We start from the raw sequence: 22,678 nt of genomic DNA on the forward strand, positions 1-22,678 counted from the left end.
GGGGGTCCCGCCTGCCCAGGGCCACACATGGGGGTCCCGGCTGGGGGCGGGGCTTAGGCGGCACACGGGGGCTGGATGGCAGCTTGCGCTGACCCGCCCTGTCTGCAGTATGCAAATTAGCTGCCACCTTTGTTGGCAGTTAATTTGCATATCACACTGATTAGCCAATGGGAGGTCTAGCAAAGGTACAGTCAATTACCATGTTTGTCTATTAGGTTAGATAATTACAATTATGTGAAAATTATAAGGGGATAAATGTATATGTATACATATGTACACATGGAAATGAATTACAAAATATAAATGACTCTCCTCAAACTGCTAACAGTGGCCACCATGTTTTTCAACTGAGGATCCATAAGTCTGAAACAGTGAGGCTACTCTGCAGTCATTTCACAGCCAGACTCTGCTTGATATTCACTCAGTCTTCCCTGATGGGGAAGCAAAACTCCCTTCTGGAAGAGGAGTAGCTGGAGTCTAGGGATGCCCGTCAGCTAGAACCAGCACCCAGAGGTGCGGCGAAGCAGGGCATATCTGCAAAGACACATGTACAAAAAGCAAATATTTTGTAAAGGCAAGACTTTCACAAACTAAAACTTTATAATTAACAATAACATAGCAGGCTTCTTTCATGCCCCCATGCCAGCCAGCAATCCATTTTTCAATAGTAACCATTAATTATTTACTTAGAAGTTAATGTATAATGTGTGGAGGAAGGGTGATATAGGGCATTTAATGAAATCCTTGCAGTTGGAAGGAAGAAAATAAAAGTTCTTTCTAAGTTTGCATGTTTGTAACATATAGACACATTTTCCCATAAGAAACTCCCAGAAAAATTGAAACCACATGTGCAGATGGCCAGGCCGTACTGGGCATGTTGCTGTGCAAGCAGTTCAGCAGGGCTGCAGCAACACCAGCTTTGTCTGCTCTTGGGTTCTGGGACTTGTCTCAACAGGAAGCCCCCAAATAACGAAAGGATCCCAGCAGGGGAATGAGGCTGCAGCCAGGAACAAGGTTTCCTTCACCCCCACCCTGTTCCTTCGCTCTCCAAAAGTTACAAAGTGTGAGTTTCCTTCCTGATAACCCCAAGCCTTCCTCACTGATTGGTCTCAGTTTTAGAAAGGACGTGACATCAGCAGCTTTATAGACTTGGGACTAGGGGGCTGTTGTGGGCTTTAGCCAGCCTCCAGAGAGCTAGGTGGTGCGTGTATCTGAGTGTGTGTGTGTGTGTGTGTGTGTGTGAGAGAGAGAGAGAGAGAGAGAGAGAGAGAGAGAGAGAACAACCACAGGTAGTACTCAGATTACTGTGCCTGTTCTTTTCTCTGTTGCAGACGGCTATTCCTACCATCTGACCAGGACGGTGCAGCTCAGCCAGCCACTGCACTGGAATTTCCCAGGAGCCGGGGGAGCCTGGAATTTGGACTTTTCCTGACCAACTGAAGTGGAACAGGGAGCTTCACTGACCCAGGAGAGCACAATGGATCGCGAACCACCAAGCAGGATTGGCAGCAAGCCCTCAGATCTAGGAGACTTTTCTGCCACCAGGTTTCTCTCAAATCCACTGATGGGAGGTGAGTCTAGGGGTTGTGGAATCAGAGTGCTGGGGAGGTTGGTTAATGGAGAGGGAGAGAAGAGGGCTGGGCAATTTTAGTGGCTCATTAGGAGATATGTCCATGGGGCAGTTTGCTAGGCAGATGCACACGGCTTGCTAGTATATATTCTTTACACAATTGTTCAAAAATGTGTCCAGCAATATCTACAGAGTCCTATAGACCATAGAGAGCTGTCAGTGTTTATTTTCTGGTAAAAACTTTAACTCCAAAGGTCAAATATATCACATTACATTGGAGGTTTAAAAGTTACTTATAAATAGAAACATTTTTATTGCCAAAACATTTATTAAGAAGTTTTTGGTATTTGGAATTGACGTGGGGCTGGGTTAATAAAGCATGTTCAAACATTGAGCACTGAAGTGATTGATTCACTTTAAAAGGAACCTTGCCCGGATGGTGTTGCTCAGTGGTTGAGTGTCGACTTATGAACCAGGAGGTCACGGTTCAATTCTCTGGTCAGGGCACATTTCCAGGTTGTGGGCTCTATCCCTAGTGGGGGGTGTGCAGGAGGCAGCCAATCAATGATTCTCATCATTGATGTTTCTGTCTCTCCCTCTCCCTTCCTGGCTGAAATCAATAAAAATATATTTAAAACATACAAGGAACCTTATTTTTAAAAAACTTTGGAGACAAATCTTACAGGAATGATTATCACCTGTCAGGTGGTGTCTTTGCTAATGTATAGAGTCTACACCTCCAGGAAACAGTCATTTCCTGTGAGAATTCATCAGGTTCCTGCTAACTGAAAGTATTCTGAAAAATGGTGGAGGCATTTGAGAAAAGATTATTATATCCAGCACCCTGGTAGACTGCTCATAACACTTGCAATCAGTAAGCAGGGACCCTGCAGTCAACTAGAACTTATTAATTTCCTACTATATAAGTGCTGAAAGGGGGGAAAACCCGAATAAGACACAAAATGCTTTTCCTCTGAATTAATTGAACAGATAAGACTGCTCATTCATTCATTCATTTTTCCCATTTTGCTTGTAAAGTGAGCAGAACACTTAACAGTGAGTGGGATTTGGATCCGCAAAGGCAGAACTGGATTAATCAGATGGGTTGAGCATAGACTTGGAGCAGTAGAAAGCAGAGTGGCACTGAAAATCACTTTTTAAAATGAATTTGATAGATATATTTGCGAAACAGTAAACCAATCAATATGGGAAAGAATCAGTAATTTAGTGGTTGACTTCCACAGGATTATTTTACAGCTAAGTATTATGTTTATTTTCATATGAGAGAGAGGTGACAAACACTTTTCACTTTTGAAGGTTTCTAAAGGTCCCAATCCAAACCCTGGTTGGGGCTGGATGAGTGGGGTGGGGGTGGACAGGTGTAAATATACTTCAAAATACAATACTTAAAAAGTGAACACAGCCCTAACTAGTTTGTCTCAGTGGATAGTCAGCCCGTGGACTTAAGTGTCCCGGGTTCGATTCCGGCAAGGGCATGTACCATGTTGCGGACTCGATCCCCAGTAGGGGGCGTGCAGGAGGCAGCCGATCCATGATTCTCCCTCATCATTAATGTTTCTCTCTTTCTCTCCCACCTCTCTGTAAAAATCAATAAAAATACTTAAAGTAACCACACTGTCACAACTAGAATGCAGAGTTTCTTAGAAAGTTTAGTGAGAACAAGTTTGGAGAGATGAAGCCCAATAATGAAACTTCAAAAGGTAGGTGGCAGAGTTAGCTTATGAGGCAGAGAATTGGGAGCCATCAGTGATTCTGGAACAGGGATCCGGCAATAATTAAGACTGTAGTAAAAGAAACTGGTAGCCATAATCAGGATGGATTATGGTGGGATCACGGGAAACTCTTGCGCTAACCCACAGGTTCTCAAACTCTCATGTGCACCAGCATCCCCTGGAGGGTGTGATAAGATGCAGAGGCTGGGCCCCACCCCCAGGGCTTCTGATGCAGTGGTAGGTCTGGGATAAGGCTGAGAATCTGCATTTGTAAAAGGTGATGCTGATCGTGCTATTTGGGGACTACACCTTGAGAACCATTGCACTAATCCAAGCATGAACCTCACATTTGGATCAAACTTAGAAATGACAGAGAAAGGGAAAATATGAGTGATCATTTCAAAAGAAAGATAAATCAGACTATGTTGCTTTATTAAATATTAGGGCTAAAGGAGAGAAAGCAGCCCAAATTGTAAAGTTTTCAAGCCTAAATTAATGTCAGATAAGAGGGCTAGACAAAAGAGAAGTTGGGAGGGGGAGCTGCTTGGTAGCAGAATGAGGAAGGGAGATCTGTTTTGACCATAAAAGTTCCAATGGCCAATGCACAGCCTGATGATGTGGGACTGAGGCTGGGGAACAATTACAGGGCAGGCTCTGAATCGCATAGGGTAGGAATGACCCTAACCCAGTGGTCAGCAAACTGCGGCTTGCGAGCCACATGCGGCTCTTTGGCCCCTTGAGTGTGGCTCTTCCACAAAATACCATGTGTGGGCGCGCTCATACAGTGCGATTGAAACTTCATGGCCCATGCGCAGAAGTCGGTATTTTGTGAAAGAGCCACACTCAAGGGGCCAAAGAGCTGCATGTGGCTCGTGAGCCTCAGTTTGCCGACCACTGGTCTACCCTTTCACGTTTCAAAGACTGAAGGCAAATGTTTCCACTCTCTTGGAGCATCTCTTTTTTCCCCCTTGACCTTGCAAAAGGTTTCTTAGGATGGAAACATTTATGCTTCTGCTGGCATCACTGGGGGCTCTCGGAGCTTCTTTAATAGCTCTTTTTAGAATGTACCAATTAGTGCATTTTAAATCTCTTCTGAAATAATGGAAATTTAAAAAATGATTACAGAAATTACAACAAAAATGAAGTGGCAGCCTTTCTAATGTGCTGCAGGGTTTGATGGAGACTCAATTTGAAAGAAAGGTAAGTTTAATGGCACTAATTGGAGGACTTATGCAGTGTTTTTGTTAGGACAGCTTCCTGCCCCATTTTGGATCTATGGTATTGCCACTGACCTCATTTAGTATCTATGTTTTGGTGGTAAAACCAATAGACCCTGGCTGAACAAACGCTGGGGAAGAATCTTTAACATACTGGTACATCAAGGGCTTGGATAATGTGTTCTATACTGATAATGGCTCTTGAGTTTCAAAGAGTTTTGGGTCAGTGGAAAGGGGATTGTGACCTTGAATCTCCCTTTCTTCCATAGTCTCCTACTGTGAGCATCGCCCATGTTCTGGTAGGAAAATGTCCCCTTTCCCATTGATTTTCCTCTTTCCAGTTATCAGCAGGAAGGCAGGCAAGGCAGCTTCTGGGTTTAATTTACATGAGTTGCCTGGTTGGGGTATGGGCTCTAGAAAACCCTGGAGAAAAATCGCTCAGATATCTCTTCAGTGTTTTTCAAGAGCTAAAGTGTGTGTACTAACCCATGTTGCAAATTATACCATTTGCTAAACTGTATACATATACATATACTGGTATGTGTATATATACATATAAATGTACATATATAGATACAAACACACACACATATATGTATATGCATATATACATACATAATTCATGCTCTCAATGCTAGAAAAATATCAACCTTTCATTGTCACAATTTTAAATTTTTATGTAATCATTCAATTGTTCAGTGACCCATGAGGCTAAAGTCCTTGTATACATTTGAGATGAATTTTGCCTTTGGTCCTTGTAAAGGCAAAATTCATCTCAAATGTATACAAGGACTTTAGCCTCTTCCAGATGTCCTTCTGGATAAAGCCACAATGGTGGGGGCCAAAGCAGAGGCAGTTAGGGGCAATCAGGCTGGCAGGGGAGAGCAGTTAGGAGGCGATGAGGCCAGCAGGGGAGAGCAGTTAGGGGCGATGAGGCCAGCAGGGGAGAGCAGTTAGGGGGAAATCAGGCCAGCAGACAGAGGCGGTTAGGGGCGATCAAGCAGGCAGGTAGGCAAGCGGTTAGGAACCAGCGGTACCGGATTGCAAGAGGGATGTCCGACTGCCAGTTTAAACTGGCAGTCAGACAACCCCCGAGGGGGTCCCAGATTGGAGAGGGTGCAGGCCGGGCTGAGGGATGCACCCCCCTGTGCATAAATTTCATGCACCGGGCCTCTAGTATGATTATGTTTATATGTAATGTCCAGAATAGGTAAATCCATAGAGACAGAAAAGAGACCAATGTTTTCCAGGGGTTGGTGAGTTAGAAATGGGGAGTGACTGCTAATGGGCAAGGGTTTCTTTTGGGGAAGATAAAGTTGTCCTGAAATTGACTGTGGTGATGGTTGCACTACTCTGAATGTACTAGAAACCATTGAATTGTAGATTTAAATGAGTGAATTGTACAGTATGTGAATTAGAACTCAATAAAGCTGTTAGATAGATATTGTCAACCTCTACCACATGTATCAGGACAATACCCAGTGCCTCTCAAAGACACATATGTCTATGCTCTGTAAATGCTACATTCTAAAGCAGGGGTACAAGACCTCAGGTAGCTTTTTTTCTCTTCAAGAAGTACATAATTCTTAATTTACACTAAATAGAAGGAGTAATGATTCCATGATGAATGAATAGAAAGTAAAGCCCATTTTTGTCTACACTTGATAATGTAATGGCATAATTTTAATGAAATCTAAACAGATTTGCCATTTAGGACCCAAATTACCTGTCTGGACTGTTTAGTCTGACACCTCTAATTACCTGAGGTTGCCTTAAGAAAGGTTGAGAAGTGTGGCAGCTGAGCACTTGGAAGGAGAAACAGATTACTCATCACACACGGTGATCTATTAGGGTCCATTTGCAAATCTATTTACAACTGATTTTCAAAACCTTTTTACATTTTTGGCTCTTTTCACAAGATTTGGTGTGGATGGTATTTTGCATTAGCACCAATAGGGCAGAATTAGTTGTCCTTTAATTCTAATTGAGAAAGAAATATTTCTGTTTCTACAGTGTAGATTGTAGGCTCTAAATCAGGGGTCCTCAAACTACGGCCCGCGGGCCACATGCGGCCTGCCGAAAACATTTATCCGGCCCGCCGGGTGTTTTTGCTGCCGCTGCCTGTCCTGCTTAGCAGCTGACTCGTCCCAAGCCCGCAGTGCGCATGTGTGGAATGTCTGAGGGACAGTGAACTGGCCCCCTGTTTAAAAAGTTTGAGGACCTCTGCTCTAAGTGCTAGAAGCAGCAATATTTTTTTTTTCTGAGAGAAGTAAGAAACTCAGAGAAGGTTTTGAGGAGACTGGGTTTCTACTGAGCCTAAGGTTTTTGAGGTAGAAAAAACCACTTCTCTTAAGGTGCCTCATGCACATCAGTGAGCTCAGAAGGAAAGCATTGGATGGACAGTGTGTAGGTAGACTCATTCAGCTTCCCCTTACCTATTACATGCTCCATGAATCCATCTGGGAAGATGGTAATTTGCTCACTGGGACAGATTTTCCGGGACATTGCTAGCTCTATGGAGCAGGCAGACCTCAGCCAACACGTGTCAAGTACAAAGCATTCTTGCCTCCTTCTTTATGGCCTTTCAACTTGCAAAGCATCAGTAACTACCCAGGTTCTCCAGGTCTTCTCAGCTTTTAGGAAACAGCAGTTCCTTTACAAGATGTCACTGGCATTAGACCACTCTGCCTTGTCTGTGTGCAGTGGTGGGCAGAGCTGGAACTGAAGCGGGCAGAGCTGGAGCTAAAGCAAGCTCAGAAGAGCTTTTTCACATTCTGACTTCCTGCATTTGTTCTGGAAATCAGTCGCAGTTTAAGACAAGAAAAATTCATGTCTGTGCCTCATTCAGATTAGATCCACACTCAATTAGAAAGAGGAAAGCATTTAATGTGTGGGGATAGGGTTTACAGGCTTCCTTCCTAAGAATGTGTGTTCCTTCCAAATGGTTGTGGAACAAATATGCTATTTTAAATAGCAGTGATTATGGGGTGTAATCAAGACTCTCTGTTTAGTGTTAGGGCATGTTAATAATAGTATCTAATAGGTATTGAGCCTTGGTTAAGTATATTGCTGTTCTCACTTTACAGAGAAGGAAACTGAAGCTTAGGGCCTGTCCAGGGACCCACAGCTCAGAAGAAACCAAGTGGATCTGAATTCAGATCTTTCTCTTAACCACATTAGCACACTGCCTTTGGGAGTAAATAATGTCCCTGTTACAAGTCAGACTGAGCTCTGATTTGCACTTGATACTGGGACAGGAGGTATAGATGTAGATTTAGATTTGATTCCATACCTAATGGTGTATGTAATTACCTGATTACTACTATTAGTATATGGCACTGTTTGCTGAGATGCCAAAGTTTGTATTTCATGTAGGAAACTAGACTGGCAACCGCAGCTTAACACATTAATGCTGGTAATTAGTGAAGCTCTAACTTAACTAAATGGACCATTTGAAATCAGTGTGTAAATGGAAGTACAGTAATCCATCTGTCATCCCACTCTACCTCTTTTGTCCTTAGTTTGGATACTGGATGTAGTTCTTTAGCCACCTAGACATTTCTAATAAACTGTGTACAAAAAACATCAATAAAGGGGAGAAATGCTGAAGTCCTGATAGGGCTTTTGGTTGATTGACTCCAACCAATAATGCCCATTAGGCTCTTATTTGATGGACAAGGATGAGCCTCCGGTCTAAAGTACATAAGCTGGACGTAACCTGTTTCTCCCTTTCCATACAGGTGTTGAGTCTGATTGGTCTCCAATGCATGAAGCTGCAATCAATGGGCGTCTGCTCTCTTTGAGGAGTCTCATCAGCCAGGTAGGTAGCTTTTTGAGAAAAAAAAAAAAAAGATAAACATTAAGCACATCCTATTGCTCACCACACTGAGAAAAAAAATCATAGTCTGATATTAAGATATAAATTCCTCTTCAGCAAAGTGAGGCGAATCTGATCCTATTCAACCATTTTTAAAATTTGGAGGCTGGCATAATACTAGAATTTAGCACAATTCTATGCACTTAATAGGTACTATAATAAGTATCTATTAAATGAATAAAGGGGAAATTAGTACATTTAAGTTGCCTTTACTTTATTCAATATAGGCTATGTTCTTTAAAATTATCATGTAATTTTGGTTCTTCACTGGAGTGATTTTGCCCCATAAGGGACATTTGACAATGTCTGGAGGCATTTTTGGTGCTCACTACTGGGAGTGGGTATGGTAGCGTGATACTGGCATATAGCAGATAGAGACCAGGGATGTCACTAAACATCCTACATTGCACAGAGCAGTTCTGCACATCAAAAAATTATCTAGCCTAAAATGTTAGTAGTTCTATTGAATCTTCAGTTGATCGTAGCTCTGCCCAGTTTGATATTAATTTTAAGTCACCATTCAAAATTCTAAAGTTTTGTTCAGTATGTTCTGTTTTCTGAAAAGACAATAGATCTTTTAAATTAGGAGCTCTTGACCTTTTCTGACTGTAATCCCCTTTGACAGTCTGGCAAAGTCTATAGACCCCTTCTCAGATTAATGTTTTAAATACATAAGACATAATACAGAGAAAAGCTATCAAGATATTACATGACAAATGTGTGACACTTCTTCATTAATGCATCAAAGAAGATTTAGTGGTGATTCTAATGACTACCATAATTTCTAAGTAGGATGAACATATATTTTGGCTATTTTAAATATTTGTAAGAATTGGTATGTAATAAAATTATCTGTGATTCCTCTCCATGATAGTCCTATAAACTGTTATTACTACTGAGGTTTGTTGTCTACATCAATAATTGAATAAATAATTGAAGGACATGATACATTTCAGATAGTGGTTAGTGAAAATAAATGTGCTTTCAAAACAAATTCCAATTTCACGGATTTTTCTAGAATAAATAACTCTCCTGGTAGAAAGCAATTTCTAAAGAAAAATTTCAGACTACCCTAAGCCCCTATCTTAAGCTGTTTTTGATAGCAACAGCTTACTATAAGTAGAAATATAGATAGTAACTCTAGCTAAAAGAAGTTAAGCTTCTTCTCAGATAAAATGTGACATTTACCTTATTTTAATAGGACGAAAAATGATCATTGCAGCTTTTATATGTCACTTATTAAATTGGACTCATACTCATTTATATTCAGAATTTATACGTTTACTGAACATCAGCCAGAACTATGCCTTTATCTAAGCTCTATCTCATTATTTGGGCAAGTTATCTTTGTGGAACCTGAATTTCTACCTTTATAAAATGAGCATTCCAATACCTATCTGCATTAGTCAGATCTTCCTGTGTAACAAGCCACCTCAAACTCAGTGGCATATGCAATAAACATTTCTTGCTAACAAGTCTTTACATCAGCTGATCTAATCTGGGTTTGATTTCAAGCTGTGGGTTGGGTGCAGCTCTGCTGCATACGTCTCCCATCCTTCTTTGACCACTGGCTACACGAGACATTTTCTTCTCATGGCAAAAGACTGGAACATAGCAGGGCGAGCCCAACAATGCAAGAGTACTTGCAGGAATAATTCTTGCCATGGAGCTCATCAAAACAATAAGCCAACAAGTGAGAGGACAAGAGAGAGAGAGAGCAAAATGAAAGTCAGTCTTGAGTATAGGTACCTAAGAGTCAAATTGTTGGGTCATAAGTATTATATCATCAACTCTAATAGATACCCTCAAACTTCCTGAATGGTTGTATCATATTACATTCCCATCAACAGTATGAAAGATCCTTTTTTGTTTTTGTTTTTCTGCATCATTGTATACTGTCAGATTTTGAGTCAGGTGAACTTTTAAAAGAATTGTCATAGTACTGGATTCCTGGCTGAAAACCAACCTTAACAGAACTGATGCTTTGCATATGTAATGAACATGAATAAATCCCCTTATTCTGCTCACGTTCCTTCCTCCAGGGGTGGGGTGTGAACATCATCACAGCAGATTGTGTGTCCCCACTCCATGAGGCCTGTCTTGGAGGTCATCCCGCTTGTGCATCCATTTTATTGAAGCATGGAGCTCAGGTAAGTGCTGCTCAAATAACATCTTAGAAACCATGAATGAAAAATTACTATTTCTATCCCTTCAGAATAATTCCCAGCATTTTTGATTAGCCTGATTTGAAATGTGAAGAGGGATGTTTTTCAAAAGTATTATGTCCATCTAGCTTGTCTGCATTAGCAATAGATGTACCGAATTTTCAGCTAGAAAGTAATAGTTCCTGTCTATCTCATTCTCTTTGATACTCAGTACTATTAAATAGCTGTTAGATTTCTGTCTTCATTCCAATGGCTTGAAGGTAGTGAAATATTTGTAGAAAACACACAACATTTGGCTTCTGATCCGAGTAGTGGTCCTAGGCCAGTGATGGCAAACCTTTTGAGCTCGGTGTGTCAGCATTTTGAAAAACCCTAACTTAACTCTGGTGCCGTGTCACATAATAGAAATTTTTTGATATTTGCAACCATAGTAAAACAAAGACTTATATTTTTGATATTTATTTTATATGTTTAAATGCCATTTAACAAAGAAAAATCAACCAAAAAAATGAGTTTGCGTGTCACCTCTGACATGTGTGTCAAAGGTTTGCCATCACTGTCCTAGGCCATCTCTACCATTTACTAACATTGAAAACTTGAACGAGTTACTTATTGTTTGAACTTTAGAGTCTACATCTTAAAAATGGAAGAAATAACAAAGAGTTGTGTAACTTATTGTGCTATTTCAAGGATTGAAATACATACAGTATATGATTATTATTTGGAGAATAAGAATCAGGATAGCATAATGAGAGATCCTAGAGGAAGAAGGAGGCAAAGCCATTTAATTTGAGTAAGTCTTCCATTAACTAAGTCTTCTCATGCTCAAAAATGATAGGAAAATCTGATCTGAAAATTGTATGTGACTTTCTCATATTCTCTTAACCAGCATTTATTATATTTATTGAGCATGTATTGAGCATTTATTATATACCTAACTGTGGATAAGACTTTTAGGAACTCTTAAACTAAATGAGGAGACAACCCAATAAACAGGTGTTTTAAACGGCTGTAACACTAGCTGCTTCAATAGATGAACAGTAGCCTAACACAATGAAAGTTTGTTTTTTGCTCAACTGAAATTCCAGTGTGGGTGTTGCCAGGTGGGTGGCTCTTTCCCCAGGGTTATTCAGGAATACAGGCTTCTTCCATCCTGCTCCACTATTTTCAACAAGTGGCTTCCGTGTGTGCTCTTGGGGTAATCTCCATTCCAGGTGGTTGAAAAGATGTGGAGATTTGTTCATAGAAACTTTTAAAACAAGTCTAGGTAGTAACATAGATCACTTTTGCCCACATCCATTGGCAGAATTCAGGCCAATCTAACTGCCAGGGAGGCTGGGAAATATAGTATGGTTGTATGCTCAAGATAGAGGAAATAGCATCTCAGCCACAGAAAGCATTTACAATACACTATTTTTATCCATTAGTTTTTGCTGTGTAGCGAACCACCCCAACTTAATGGCTTAAGACAACAGCCATTGTTTATCTCACAATTCCTTGTGTTGGCTGGACAGCTCTTTTGGTCTGGGATGGTTCAGCTGACCTCAGCTGGGCTTACATATGCATTTGAGATTAGCTGATAGATTGGCTGGAGCAGGCTAGTTCATGGTAACCTTGACTGGGTTAGCTGAGATGTCTGAGGAGCCAGAAACATCTCTATGTGGTCTCTCATCTTTTAGCAGGCTGCCTGGACTTGTTTACATGGTAGCAGGGATTCCAAGGGAAGCAAAAGAGGGCAAGGTCTCTGCTTGTAACACATTTGTTACTGTCCCATCAGCCAAAGCAAGTCACATGGGCAAGCCCAGATTCAAGGACTGGAAAAAATAGTCTCCATCTTATGAAGACTTGCAAAGCCACACTGTATACCATGCAGAGAATCTGTGGCCTTTTTGCAAACTACAATGTACTAAGTGTTAATTATTTCTGACGGGGAGAGAGTCAAAACAGGCTTCCTGTAGGAAATGAATGATGTCTAAGCTGAAACCCCAAGGACCTATTGGAGTTACTCAGCTAAATGGTGGGTTGGGGAAAATGGTGGGCTTCCTTTCCACTGGGAATACCAAATGCAAAGGCCTGCAAATGAAAAGCACATTTTTGTGATTCCAAATCATTCCTTATAGCAGGAGAATAAAGTGGGTGTGATGGGTCAGAATACAAACACCCTTGTTGTCCATGCCAAGAAAATGAGCTTTGTCCTGACAGCAATAGAGAGCTATAGGAGAGTGCATCATCAGATTTATATTTTGGTTAAGGAAGAGCACCCAAAACTTGTAAACAGGGCCATGACTAAGGACAGGCAAGAGAGGTGCCTACGGTGCAAACTTTAAAGAGCTGCCCACTTTTAGAGGTATGCAGCTCTTTTGTGACCCTGGGAGTGGCTGTCTCTTTAAATTTTATACCCCTGAGTGTCTTTTGTCACTGGTCCTGGCCTTGTCTCACAATATTATTGTTTAACAGTTCACCAAAGAATTTCTTAACAATATAGAAAAATGCATCTGCATTTGGCTTTGCTCTTTCCTATTCAATGATAGCCCAAACCCTGTGAAGAGAGATGCTAATTTATAGGTTTCGGTCTGATTTCCAACATTAGAAAAAATATCCCCAAAGATTATACTTTTATACCCCAATAGGGCATTAATTAGTTTTGTGTCTAGCACATTGATTTCAGCATTACATTGAATGACTTACATAAATTCTCCTTTCAGCCAGCCTTACCATCTTACTGGTTCCCTCATTAATGAATGAATTGAGAAAAAATATTTGGCCTGTGTTCACTCTCTATTTGTATGAAGGTCGTGTTTTAAATTTTTTTTAACAATTTTGGAAGGTTACTCTGGCTGCTGTGAAGACACTGGATTGATGTGGCATGGGTCTAGGATGGAATGTTTAAAATAAAGAGGTTACTTTGTAAGGTATTGAAATTATCCTAACTGGTTTCCAAGTTTGCGTTCCTGGGGAGGGCATGAAGGAGACAGAGCACTCAGTAACATTCTGGGTGCCTTACATTCCATGCCTCATTCAGTTTTTCACAACAACCTTGTGGAATTTCATATTTTTGCCTCCATTTTGTGGCTGTGGAATTTAAGGCTCAGAGAAGTTAAAATACCAGCTTGGAAGTGGTGGAGTGTAGATTTGAATGCAGGACACCCCATTGCTTTGTATGCATTGTGGAGCTTTTCATTACAGGTGGATGGCGTTACCACAGACTGGCACACTCCCTTGTTTAATGCTTGTGTCAGTGGCAGCCAGGAATGTGTGAATTTGCTTCTGCAGTATGGAGCCAGCCCCCACCCTGCATGTGATCTGGCATCTCCCATCCATGAAGCTGCTAAGAGAGGTAAAGTTGTTGAGCATTTGTTTTCCCACCAACCCTTCAAGGGACCTCCCTGTTGAAAGAAAGAAGGAAGAAGAAGTCAGTTTTAGAGCAGTAGTTCTCAAGGTCGGGTCCCAGGTCGGAAGCATCAGTGTGACCTAGCATACAAATGTAGATTCTTGGGCCTCACTCCGGACCCAGTAAACCAGTGACTCTGGTTCAGCCATCTTTGTTTCATTTAAAAAGCCCTCTCTGGTGATTCTGATGAACAGGAAACCTGAGAACTACCTTTCCAGAGCATTAAAAATGTTGTTCCCAGGGCCTGTCTTTGGTGAGGTTGTATGTGAGATTCCCTGTCCCATAGCCCGCACTGTGCCCTTTCTTCTTCAAGTCCATATTCAATCTCTGTTCCTCCATACCTCTACCCAACTCAAACTTCCATTTCTGTACTTGGACTGATTGCAAAGCTCAAACAATTAAAAAAGGTGGATGGTTGCTAGTTGCTTAACATGGCTAGTAAACTCAAGTGCAGTTCCACCCAGAGCCTATGTTACATCTGTGGTCAACTTATGAACTGATGGCAGTATTCTAAGCAAAGGAAATAACTTAGGCCCCCTGGATAAGTTGCTGGCAGATTTAAAAATATGTTTACTAGAGGTAAGGGGTGGTAATAAAGGAGGCCAAATATGTGGTGATAGAAGGAGACTAGACTTTGGGTGGTGGGTCCATAATGCAATATAAAGATGATGTATTATAGAAATGTACACTTGAAACCTATATAATCTTACTTATTAGTGTCACCCCAATAAATTTAATTAAAATGTTAAAAAACACAAAGAATGAGGAATGTGTTTCCCTAGCTAAGAGAATTCATTGTGTAACTGTTTTCTCCTATTTTGGGCTGTAGGCCACATGGGGTGCATCGAGTCCATTGCAGCTCATGGGGGTAACATTGACTATCATATCAGCCACCTGGGCACTCCACTCTATTTGGCTTGTGAAAACAAGCAGATAGCCTGTGTCAAGAAGCTTCTGGAATCAGGTAAAAAAAAATGAAATGAGGAGGGCTGATGAAAAGTAAATTAAATGCATTTTAAAGTTTTTTCTATTGTAGCAGAGGAAAGAGTGTGGGCAGTGGAGTTAGACTGGGTTGGGATTTATATTGACTGTGTTCCCATAGGAATTATTTGAACTTGTTAGAAATTTAGCTCTCTGTTGTGATGATGATGATGATGGTGGTGGTGGTGGTGGATTCCCAAGGTGGTCCTTGGTAATGAATACTTCCTCCTTCCTTTCCTCTGCCTTCCTCCTCTGGCCAATCATATTATTAGGCCCTGCACAACTCCCAAAGCTGCTAGATTAGGGCTAAGTCTTCTTATTTGGGGCATTCTTCACTACTTCTCTTCAATTTGGAAATTTAACTTTCTCCATTTTAGTTCACTATAAATATTATATTATCTTAGAAAAGGCCTATGTAGCATCATTCTTTTTCACCTCCTGCTATTGTTCAGTCTGTTCTTCAACACTTGGAACACCATTCCCTCCCCTCTTTAATTATTTGAGTCCTTTAAAACTCCAGTAATTTTTCCTCCCCTTAAAGTTTTTATAGTTCTTATTGCCTTCTACTCAGCTGATAGCCATGTCCATGGATTAGGAGAGTCATGTTTATTCATTCATATTTATTCTCTCTCTCCCTCAATCCTGCTCTCCATCACTATCTCCTCCCCCCTCCACCTCTTCTCTTTCTCTCTCCTTTTGCCCTTGGTAGATTTTAAGCTCCTGATAAGGACAGGGCCAAGTTTGGCATCCCTCACAAAGCTGAGAACAACGCAGTTAACATTTGTTGAGTGGACATAGATTCCCATTTTAATAGAGGGACCGCAGCTTAAGCAAAGCCACATGTCCCCACGTTTTACAGTGTGAGCCAGTTTCTAGGCTGGGGTAGAGATTTATTGAGAGTGTAGGGATATAATTAAGTGGGATGATCCTAGAAACCCACCTGACTCTTGAAGAGGAAGACTTTGCCACCTTCCCTGTGATCGTGGGATTGGCCACCCTAATCTAAGAGATATCCTCAAAAGGTGGTTGCTCTTCACAGACCCAATCACAGTATTCCAAGTCCCAGTTTTTAACCCCATGGCAGTTGCTCAGTATGTGAATATAACTTCTTGATATAGATGGGATTTCAGCATGTAGCCTCACTTCTGGTCTGTACTGGTTAATATTAGGGCTGCATTAATAATGTGCAGCTTTTAGACCACCAGAATTTTTCTTGTATGTATCCACGCCTATGGAAAGTGCTCACAGGTGAGATTTTAAACCTCATATACTATATTAGAAGCCCGTTGCACGAAGAGATTCATGCAATAGGCCTTCCTTCCCCTGGCTGCCGGCCCCCCGGACCCAGGCCTTTGGTCTGGCGGCAGCGGAGAAGCCAAGCCTCTTCAGTCTCCAGTCTCCAGTCTTCAGTCTTCAGTCTTCGCTCAGCGCCTGCGTATGCAAATTAACAGCCATCTTTGTTGGGTTATTTTGCATAGTCGCTCTGATTGGCTGGTGGGTGTAGCAGAGTGACACCATTTGCATGTTTCTCTTTTATTGTAGGTAACTCATGTTGTACATTCAGTGACGTGGTCAAATAGCATGTCCCCATGTTATTAAATGGAATCAAGTCATCTTTCACTTTCTCAGAATTACTGTGCCCAGTATGGATGCCCTTTTGTTAGGGAATTTTGAGGCATAGTACTTTGAGAAGGGGGATGCTTAGACTCTGCTCCTTGGCTGACACTCTCTTGTTGTGACTCTTTAGGAGTAAATGTGAACCGAGGCCGAGACCTGGAGTCCCCTCTTCATGCAGTGGCTAGGGCGTCCAGTGAGGAGATGGCCACCCTGCTCTTGGACTTCGGAGCAGACATGCAGGCCAAGAATGCTGAAGGCAAACGTCCCTTCGAGTTGGTGTCTCCAGATGACCCTCTGTTTCAGCTCTTCATGCAGAGAGAAGGTGCTTCTCCTTTGCCTGAATCTAAGCACTAATCTGTAGAGTCCTATGGGCAGGAGGCAGGTACTTACTGAGTTCTGACTTGTGACCCTACAGAAAAGATAATTCCTAGCCATTACCAAACGTGGGAACTGAGATAATTTAGTACTCCACAAGGTACATACAACACTAGTGATGTAGTAAATAACCATCTGTTGTTTGACATGTGGGAGATAGGCTTGTTTGGATGATCTAATATTCATTTGTGGGTTAGCCCAGTTTTCAAAGAATGAAGATAATATTTTAAAGTTTTTAATGTTTTATTCATTTATTGATGAGAGAGAAACATATATTTGTTGTCCCACTTATTTATGCATGCATTGGTTGATTCTTGTGTGTGCCCTGACCGAGAATTGAACCCACAACCTTGGCATATTGGGGATGCCGCTCTTAACCAACTGAACTACCCCGCCAGGACTAAAATTTTAATATTAACTTTATCTAAAACATGTTTTAGAATGAGCAGAAGCCTCTTTGGTATTTTACAGTGCCCCAGGATGTCTTACTGCACTACAGATGGGCCAAACTACTGGTTATTTGGTTTCTGGGGGTAAGAATGCAACTAATTGAGCATTATAAGGTATTACTTTAATGATTCACAGCAATCTAGAAACATTTATTAGTATAACTTAATCAACACCAAGTCCACATTCCTCCATAAATAAGAACTGACACACCCAATCCTAACAACTAAACCTGTGGTTGAGCAGTATGCAAGGGGGTAAGGGCAATTCCCTGGGCTGCAAGTCAGGGGTGGGTTGGGGTGGGGACCAAAAACTCCTCTGATTTCATTCATTTTTAAAATACATTTTTATTGATTTTAGAGAGGAAGGGAGAGGGATAGAGAGATAGAAACATCCATGAGAGAGAAACATCATCAATTGGCTACCTCCTACACACCCCCTACTGGGGAGTGAGCCCACAACCCAGGCATGTGCCCTGGCTGGGAATCAAACCAGTGACCTTTTGGTTCATAGGTCAATGCTCAACCACTGAGCGACACCAGTCAGACCCAGTTTTATTCTTAACTAGAGGCCCAGTGCATGAATTCATGCATGGTGGGGTCCCTTTGGGTGGCCTGCAGGGATTGGGCCGCAACCCACAGTCCAATGCCACCTGCAGCTCCAACCTGCCTCTCCCATTCATCCTGGCCCCACTGTGCCTGCTGTGGACTCGCACCCAATCAGTCCCCATCACTCTGCCACAGCAGCACTCGCCAGCCATGAGCCCTGTGTCTGGCGCCCTCCCAAGGGGAGTGGCCTGTGGGATCAGGCTGAAACTGGCTCTCCAACATCCCCTGAGGGATCCCGGATTGCGAGAAGGCTCAGGCCAGGTTGAGGGACCCCATCGGTGCATGATCAGGCCGGGGAGGGGCACGGGAGGGATCCAGGGCATGTCCAGACCATTTAACTCAGTCCTGATCGGCCGGACCCCAGCAGCAAGGTTACCTACTGGTCACAGCATCTGCCCCCTGGTTGTCAGTGCACATCATAGCGACTGGTACACCAGTTGACTGTCTGCCCCCTGGTGGTAAGTGCACGTCATAGAAAGCAGTTGAGCAACCTTAGCATAGCATTAGCATATTATGCTTTGATTGGTTATTTGGTTGTTCTGCCATTCAGTCTATTTGCATATTACCCTTTTATTATATAGGATTGTCCCTAGAAGAGGAGGGCAGCTAGCTTAGGACCTATTTTATTTTACCAGAGTGTGGACATTAAATTTTAGGGGCTGTGGGACTTTCCCTTCAACTTTATTTCCCAAAACCATTCCTAGACACCTATGTTGCCTTTAATTTCGTTAATTCACATTTTGGTGAGCGTGTGAGGCTAATGATCCCAGTGGTTCATAAAATGTCAGTTGCCATTAGAGAGAATCACCCTTTTTTTGCCTCCATGAGTTATCTTTGGGGTGAAGTCAGCTCTCAGCAGCAGCTGGAAGCCCATGAAAAAGGAGGACATGCAAGTGCAGAAAGCCAGACTTGTGAATTTTTTTTTTTTAGTCCTCACCCAAGGATATTTCTTCCATTGATTTTTTTTAGAGAGAGTGGAAGGGAGGGAGGGGGGAGAGAGAAAGAGGAGCATCGATGTGTGAGAGAGAAACATCTTTGTGAGAAAGAGACACATCGATTGGTTGCCTCCTGTTCTCACCCTGACCTGGCTGGAGCCTGCAACCAAAGTTTGTGTCCTTGACTGGGAATCAAACCAGCAGCCCTTCGGTCTGAGGGCCAATGCTCTAACCACTGAGAAAACCGGCCAGGGCCAGACCTGGGAATTTAACACAGTGATTTCTGTCTCTGGGTGGTGCCAGAAAGGAGTTGAAGAATATTACCATCCCACCCACCTATAAAAGTATCTAAGTAGTGTTTACTCATGGCAGACAATGAAAATTAAAATCACTCTCTCAGCCCAGCATTACAGGAGCCACTTGTGAATATGCTTTGGTCTTATTAATCATGAGGGTTGCTGGAGAAGAAAAAGAAATTGAGACCCAAAGCAATATTCCAATTCATCAACATAGAATTAGATGATTTTATTATTGAGTATGGTAAATGGCTCCAGAATGGAATGAAGGCTACCGCTGTTGTTGATCATCCAACTTGTGGGAAACAGCAGATACCCGTTTGCATCAGTAGTTACACTGACCTTACTTGGGCATCCTGCTTTTCCTAAGTCTCCATCAGGCTTGCTCTTCATAATTCTTTATCAGTACTTCCTACAGTTGTCCCTAACAGTGTATCTAGCACAGATGATTCGTCACATCCCTCAATGTTCCTTAGTGAGGTAAGTTGTTTCCCCATGGTGCGCTTTTTACAGTGTACTGATGTATGCCTTGAGTACACTGAACATAATCTGGAAGGTACCCTAAATTCCAATAGGGGCTTCTGAATGTTCTGCGGGGGCTTGATTGAAAATATTGCACTTATTTTTTAATTGTATATGTGTCCATTTCCACCTTTCTTTGTTCTTCATCACCTGAGAAATATGCAGCCCACTTTATCCTGCAGCTTGTGGTGACACTACAGGAAACCAGAAGCCACTGTATCCTTTTGGTTCTATTCTCAACACTGGCAGCACAATCAAATCACCTGGGGGCCCTGCCTTTAATAAATTCAGATGCATGCATGATCCCTACCCAACAGTAATTGAAGCAACATCTTTGGGGTGGGGCCAAACATGTAATTGAGAGCCCTTCTCCCCCAATAGGTGATTCTCAAGTGCAGTCTGGATTGGAGTTCTTGAGGGTACATAGCTTTGCTTTTTAAAAATGTTTCTAATGACCAAGAGAGAATCCCCATGACAATTTAGTACAGGGGGTGGGGGTGGGAAGTAACTTCCCATCTTTTTACCCTATAACAGGGTTTCTCAACCTCAATGCTATTTACATTTTGGGCCATTAGGGGCTGTCCTGTGCAGTGTGGGATGTTGAGCAGCATTCCTGGTCTCTGCCCACTATATGCCAGTAGCACCTTCCCCCAAGTGGTGACAACCAAAAGTGTCTGCAGATATTGCCAAGTGTTCCTGGAGAGCAAAATGCTTGTCCTTTTTCGTTCCCCTAACCCCTAGTTGAGAACCACTGTCCTATAAAATATCAACTCTTGGCTGGTTCCATATGTAAAGTTTGTGCTAGTTCACTTTTCACCTATGAATTCAAGCACTGGGCTAGCTCTGAATGCAGAATATACAAACAAATATGACTTAAGATAGCACACTTATGATTTATTCATTATATTAGAATATCTTAAAATTGCTCAAATTACAAAAATTTTTGCATCTAGAAATATGACCTTATTTGTAAAGGTTAAAGACAAGAAAGCCATTAACACAAATTTTGTTCTCATTACTGGGAATTCTGTGTAGCTTTGTAATTCCAACATTACCTTCCTTAAGCCTCCATTAGTGAGACTAAGCTTTGAATTTTTTTTAAACCCAACAAACTAATTTCAGTTAGATCAGAAAAAGGAGAACATGGCCTAAAATGCCTCCTATAAGAAACAGAAAATGGTCTTAAACAGTACCATATTTCCTTATAAAAAATGTTATACAGGGTGGGGCAAAAGTAGGTTAACAGTTGTTCATATGGAAAATAATAAAATAATAAATAAATAATAATACAAGAATAAACTGTTTTGCATGCTCACAACTGTAAACCTACTTTTGCTCCACGCTGTGTTTTGTATGCTTTCAAGGAAGGAAGGGAAAAGCCATCTTAGATCACTGAACGCAATGCTGGCTTGTCTTATGATCTCTCTCCAGAGCCCCCTTCTTTGAGGCAGTTATGCCGCCTTCGAATCCGGAAGTGTTTTGGGATCCAGCAGCATCATAAGATCAATGAACTCCTCCTCCCAGATGAACTGAAAAATTTTCTCCTGCACGGTTAAGTGTGTCAAGGCAAGCGTTATCACTGTGCTGTAGCCACAGGAATTCCTAAATAAAGTTGTGTTTTTTTTTTTTTTTCCAATGGAAACACACTGGGTACTTTTGTATTGTTGATTCAAAGACATGAAGACTTTTTTCTTTTTTTTATGTTGGCTGTTGTCATTTTATTTTATTATTGTTTAAAATATTACAAATAGTAGCACATATGTCTCCTTTTTTCCCCAGTTGACTTTCCCTCAGATTCCCCTAACCCCCGGCACATGCCCTCACCCCCCTCCCAGTGTGTTGGTTATGCTTATATGATTGCATACAAGTCCCTCGGTTAATCTCTTACCTCCCCCCACAACCCTCCCCAGCCTTTCTGCTGTAGTTTGACAGTTTGTTTAATGCTTCTCTGCCTCTGTATCTATTTTTTGTTCATCAGTTTATAATGATCTCACTCGTTTATGGATAATAAAGACTTTTTTCCCCTCTTGCCTGGAAGAGGGTGGCTAAAAGAACAACTGTGTTTTTTTTTTTAAATATCTGCTATGTGCTGAACAGTGAGCCCGGAACACATTGTACGTTATCTAATTTAGCCCTCACAGCGACCCTGTCAGGTGGGTGCTAGCCTTGCTTCTCCAGGTGAGACACAGAGATCTGTGAGGTCAGTGTGTCCAGTTACCCACAGCAGGGACAGGAAAGCCAGATTTGAGTACAGGTTTGCTGATGCTAACCTGGGGACTTTGGAGTGAGGCAGAATTTTCCAGTGTTACTATTCTGGTTCCATCTCTGTTACATGGGAAGGCAGCTAAAGAAGGAAGAACGTTTCTTTGCTACATCTGATGTTTTCTTTTAACCTTCCCTGTTCTTATAACAAAATCACAACTGTCGTAGTATAGTATAGGGGCCAGTTCTTTTTCTCAACCCAAATAGTATATACATATGAGGCATATGACCATACTGTCCAATACAGTAGCTACTACCAGTGGTTCTCAAATGGGATGATTTTGACCCCTCCGGGACACTTGACAATGTCTGGAGACTTTTTGGTTGTCACAACTGGGGGAGAATGGAAGGTATGTGCTATTGGCATCTAGTGGATAGAGGCCACGGATACTGCTAAACACCCCACAGTGCACAGGACAATGCCCACAGCAAAGGTTGAGAAACCCTCCAGTAGCCATATGTGACTACTTTTTAAAATGGAGCCGGGCTGGTGTGGCTCAGTGGTTGAGGGTCGACCTATGAACCAAGTGGTCACTGGCACAGGCCCAAGTTGTGGGCTCTATCCTCAGTAGGGAGCATACAGGAAGGAGACAGCTAATTGATGATTCTCATTTATGTTTCTATATCTTCCTCTCCCTTTCTCTCTAAAATCAATAAAAATATTTTTAAAAATGTAAATTGA

General features: G+C 41.9%; 1 protein-coding gene and 1 pseudogene across 5 annotated transcripts in view; both read left to right on the forward strand.

Annotated features, from left to right (window-relative positions):
* LOC102242170 overlaps positions 1-1,432 on the forward strand; it is an 11,285-nt pseudogene extending 9,853 nt beyond the window's left edge.
* ASB9 (ankyrin repeat and SOCS box containing 9) overlaps positions 1-21,679 on the forward strand; it is a 24,337-nt gene extending 2,658 nt beyond the window's left edge. The window contains exons 1-8 of one of the 5 annotated variants that reach the window (XM_014544307.1): positions 1,161-1,201; positions 1,332-1,571; positions 8,261-8,340; positions 10,440-10,547; positions 13,749-13,899; positions 14,783-14,917; positions 16,682-16,873; positions 21,166-21,679. In XM_014544307.1, coding sequence (XP_014399793.1) covers positions 1,478-1,571; positions 8,261-8,340; positions 10,440-10,547; positions 13,749-13,899; positions 14,783-14,917; positions 16,682-16,873; positions 21,166-21,290 — 885 coding nt within the window. In that variant the 5' untranslated portion in view covers positions 1,161-1,201; positions 1,332-1,477 and the 3' untranslated portion in view covers positions 21,291-21,679. Of the gene's footprint in view, positions 1-1,160; positions 1,572-8,260; positions 8,341-10,439; positions 10,548-13,748; positions 13,900-14,782; positions 14,918-16,681; positions 16,874-17,397; positions 17,490-20,115; positions 20,154-21,165 lie in introns of those variants that run through there. The other 4 variants (XM_014544309.1, XM_014544310.1, XM_014544308.1 and 1 more) reach the window with 4 other exon arrangements.
* Positions 21,680-22,678: the final 999 nt, after the last annotated feature.

The sequence above is a fragment of the Myotis brandtii genome, unplaced genomic scaffold (assembly GCF_000412655.1).
Source record: "Myotis brandtii unplaced genomic scaffold, ASM41265v1 scaffold359, whole genome shotgun sequence".
NCBI classification, from domain to species: Eukaryota; Metazoa; Chordata; class Mammalia; order Chiroptera; family Vespertilionidae; genus Myotis; species Myotis brandtii.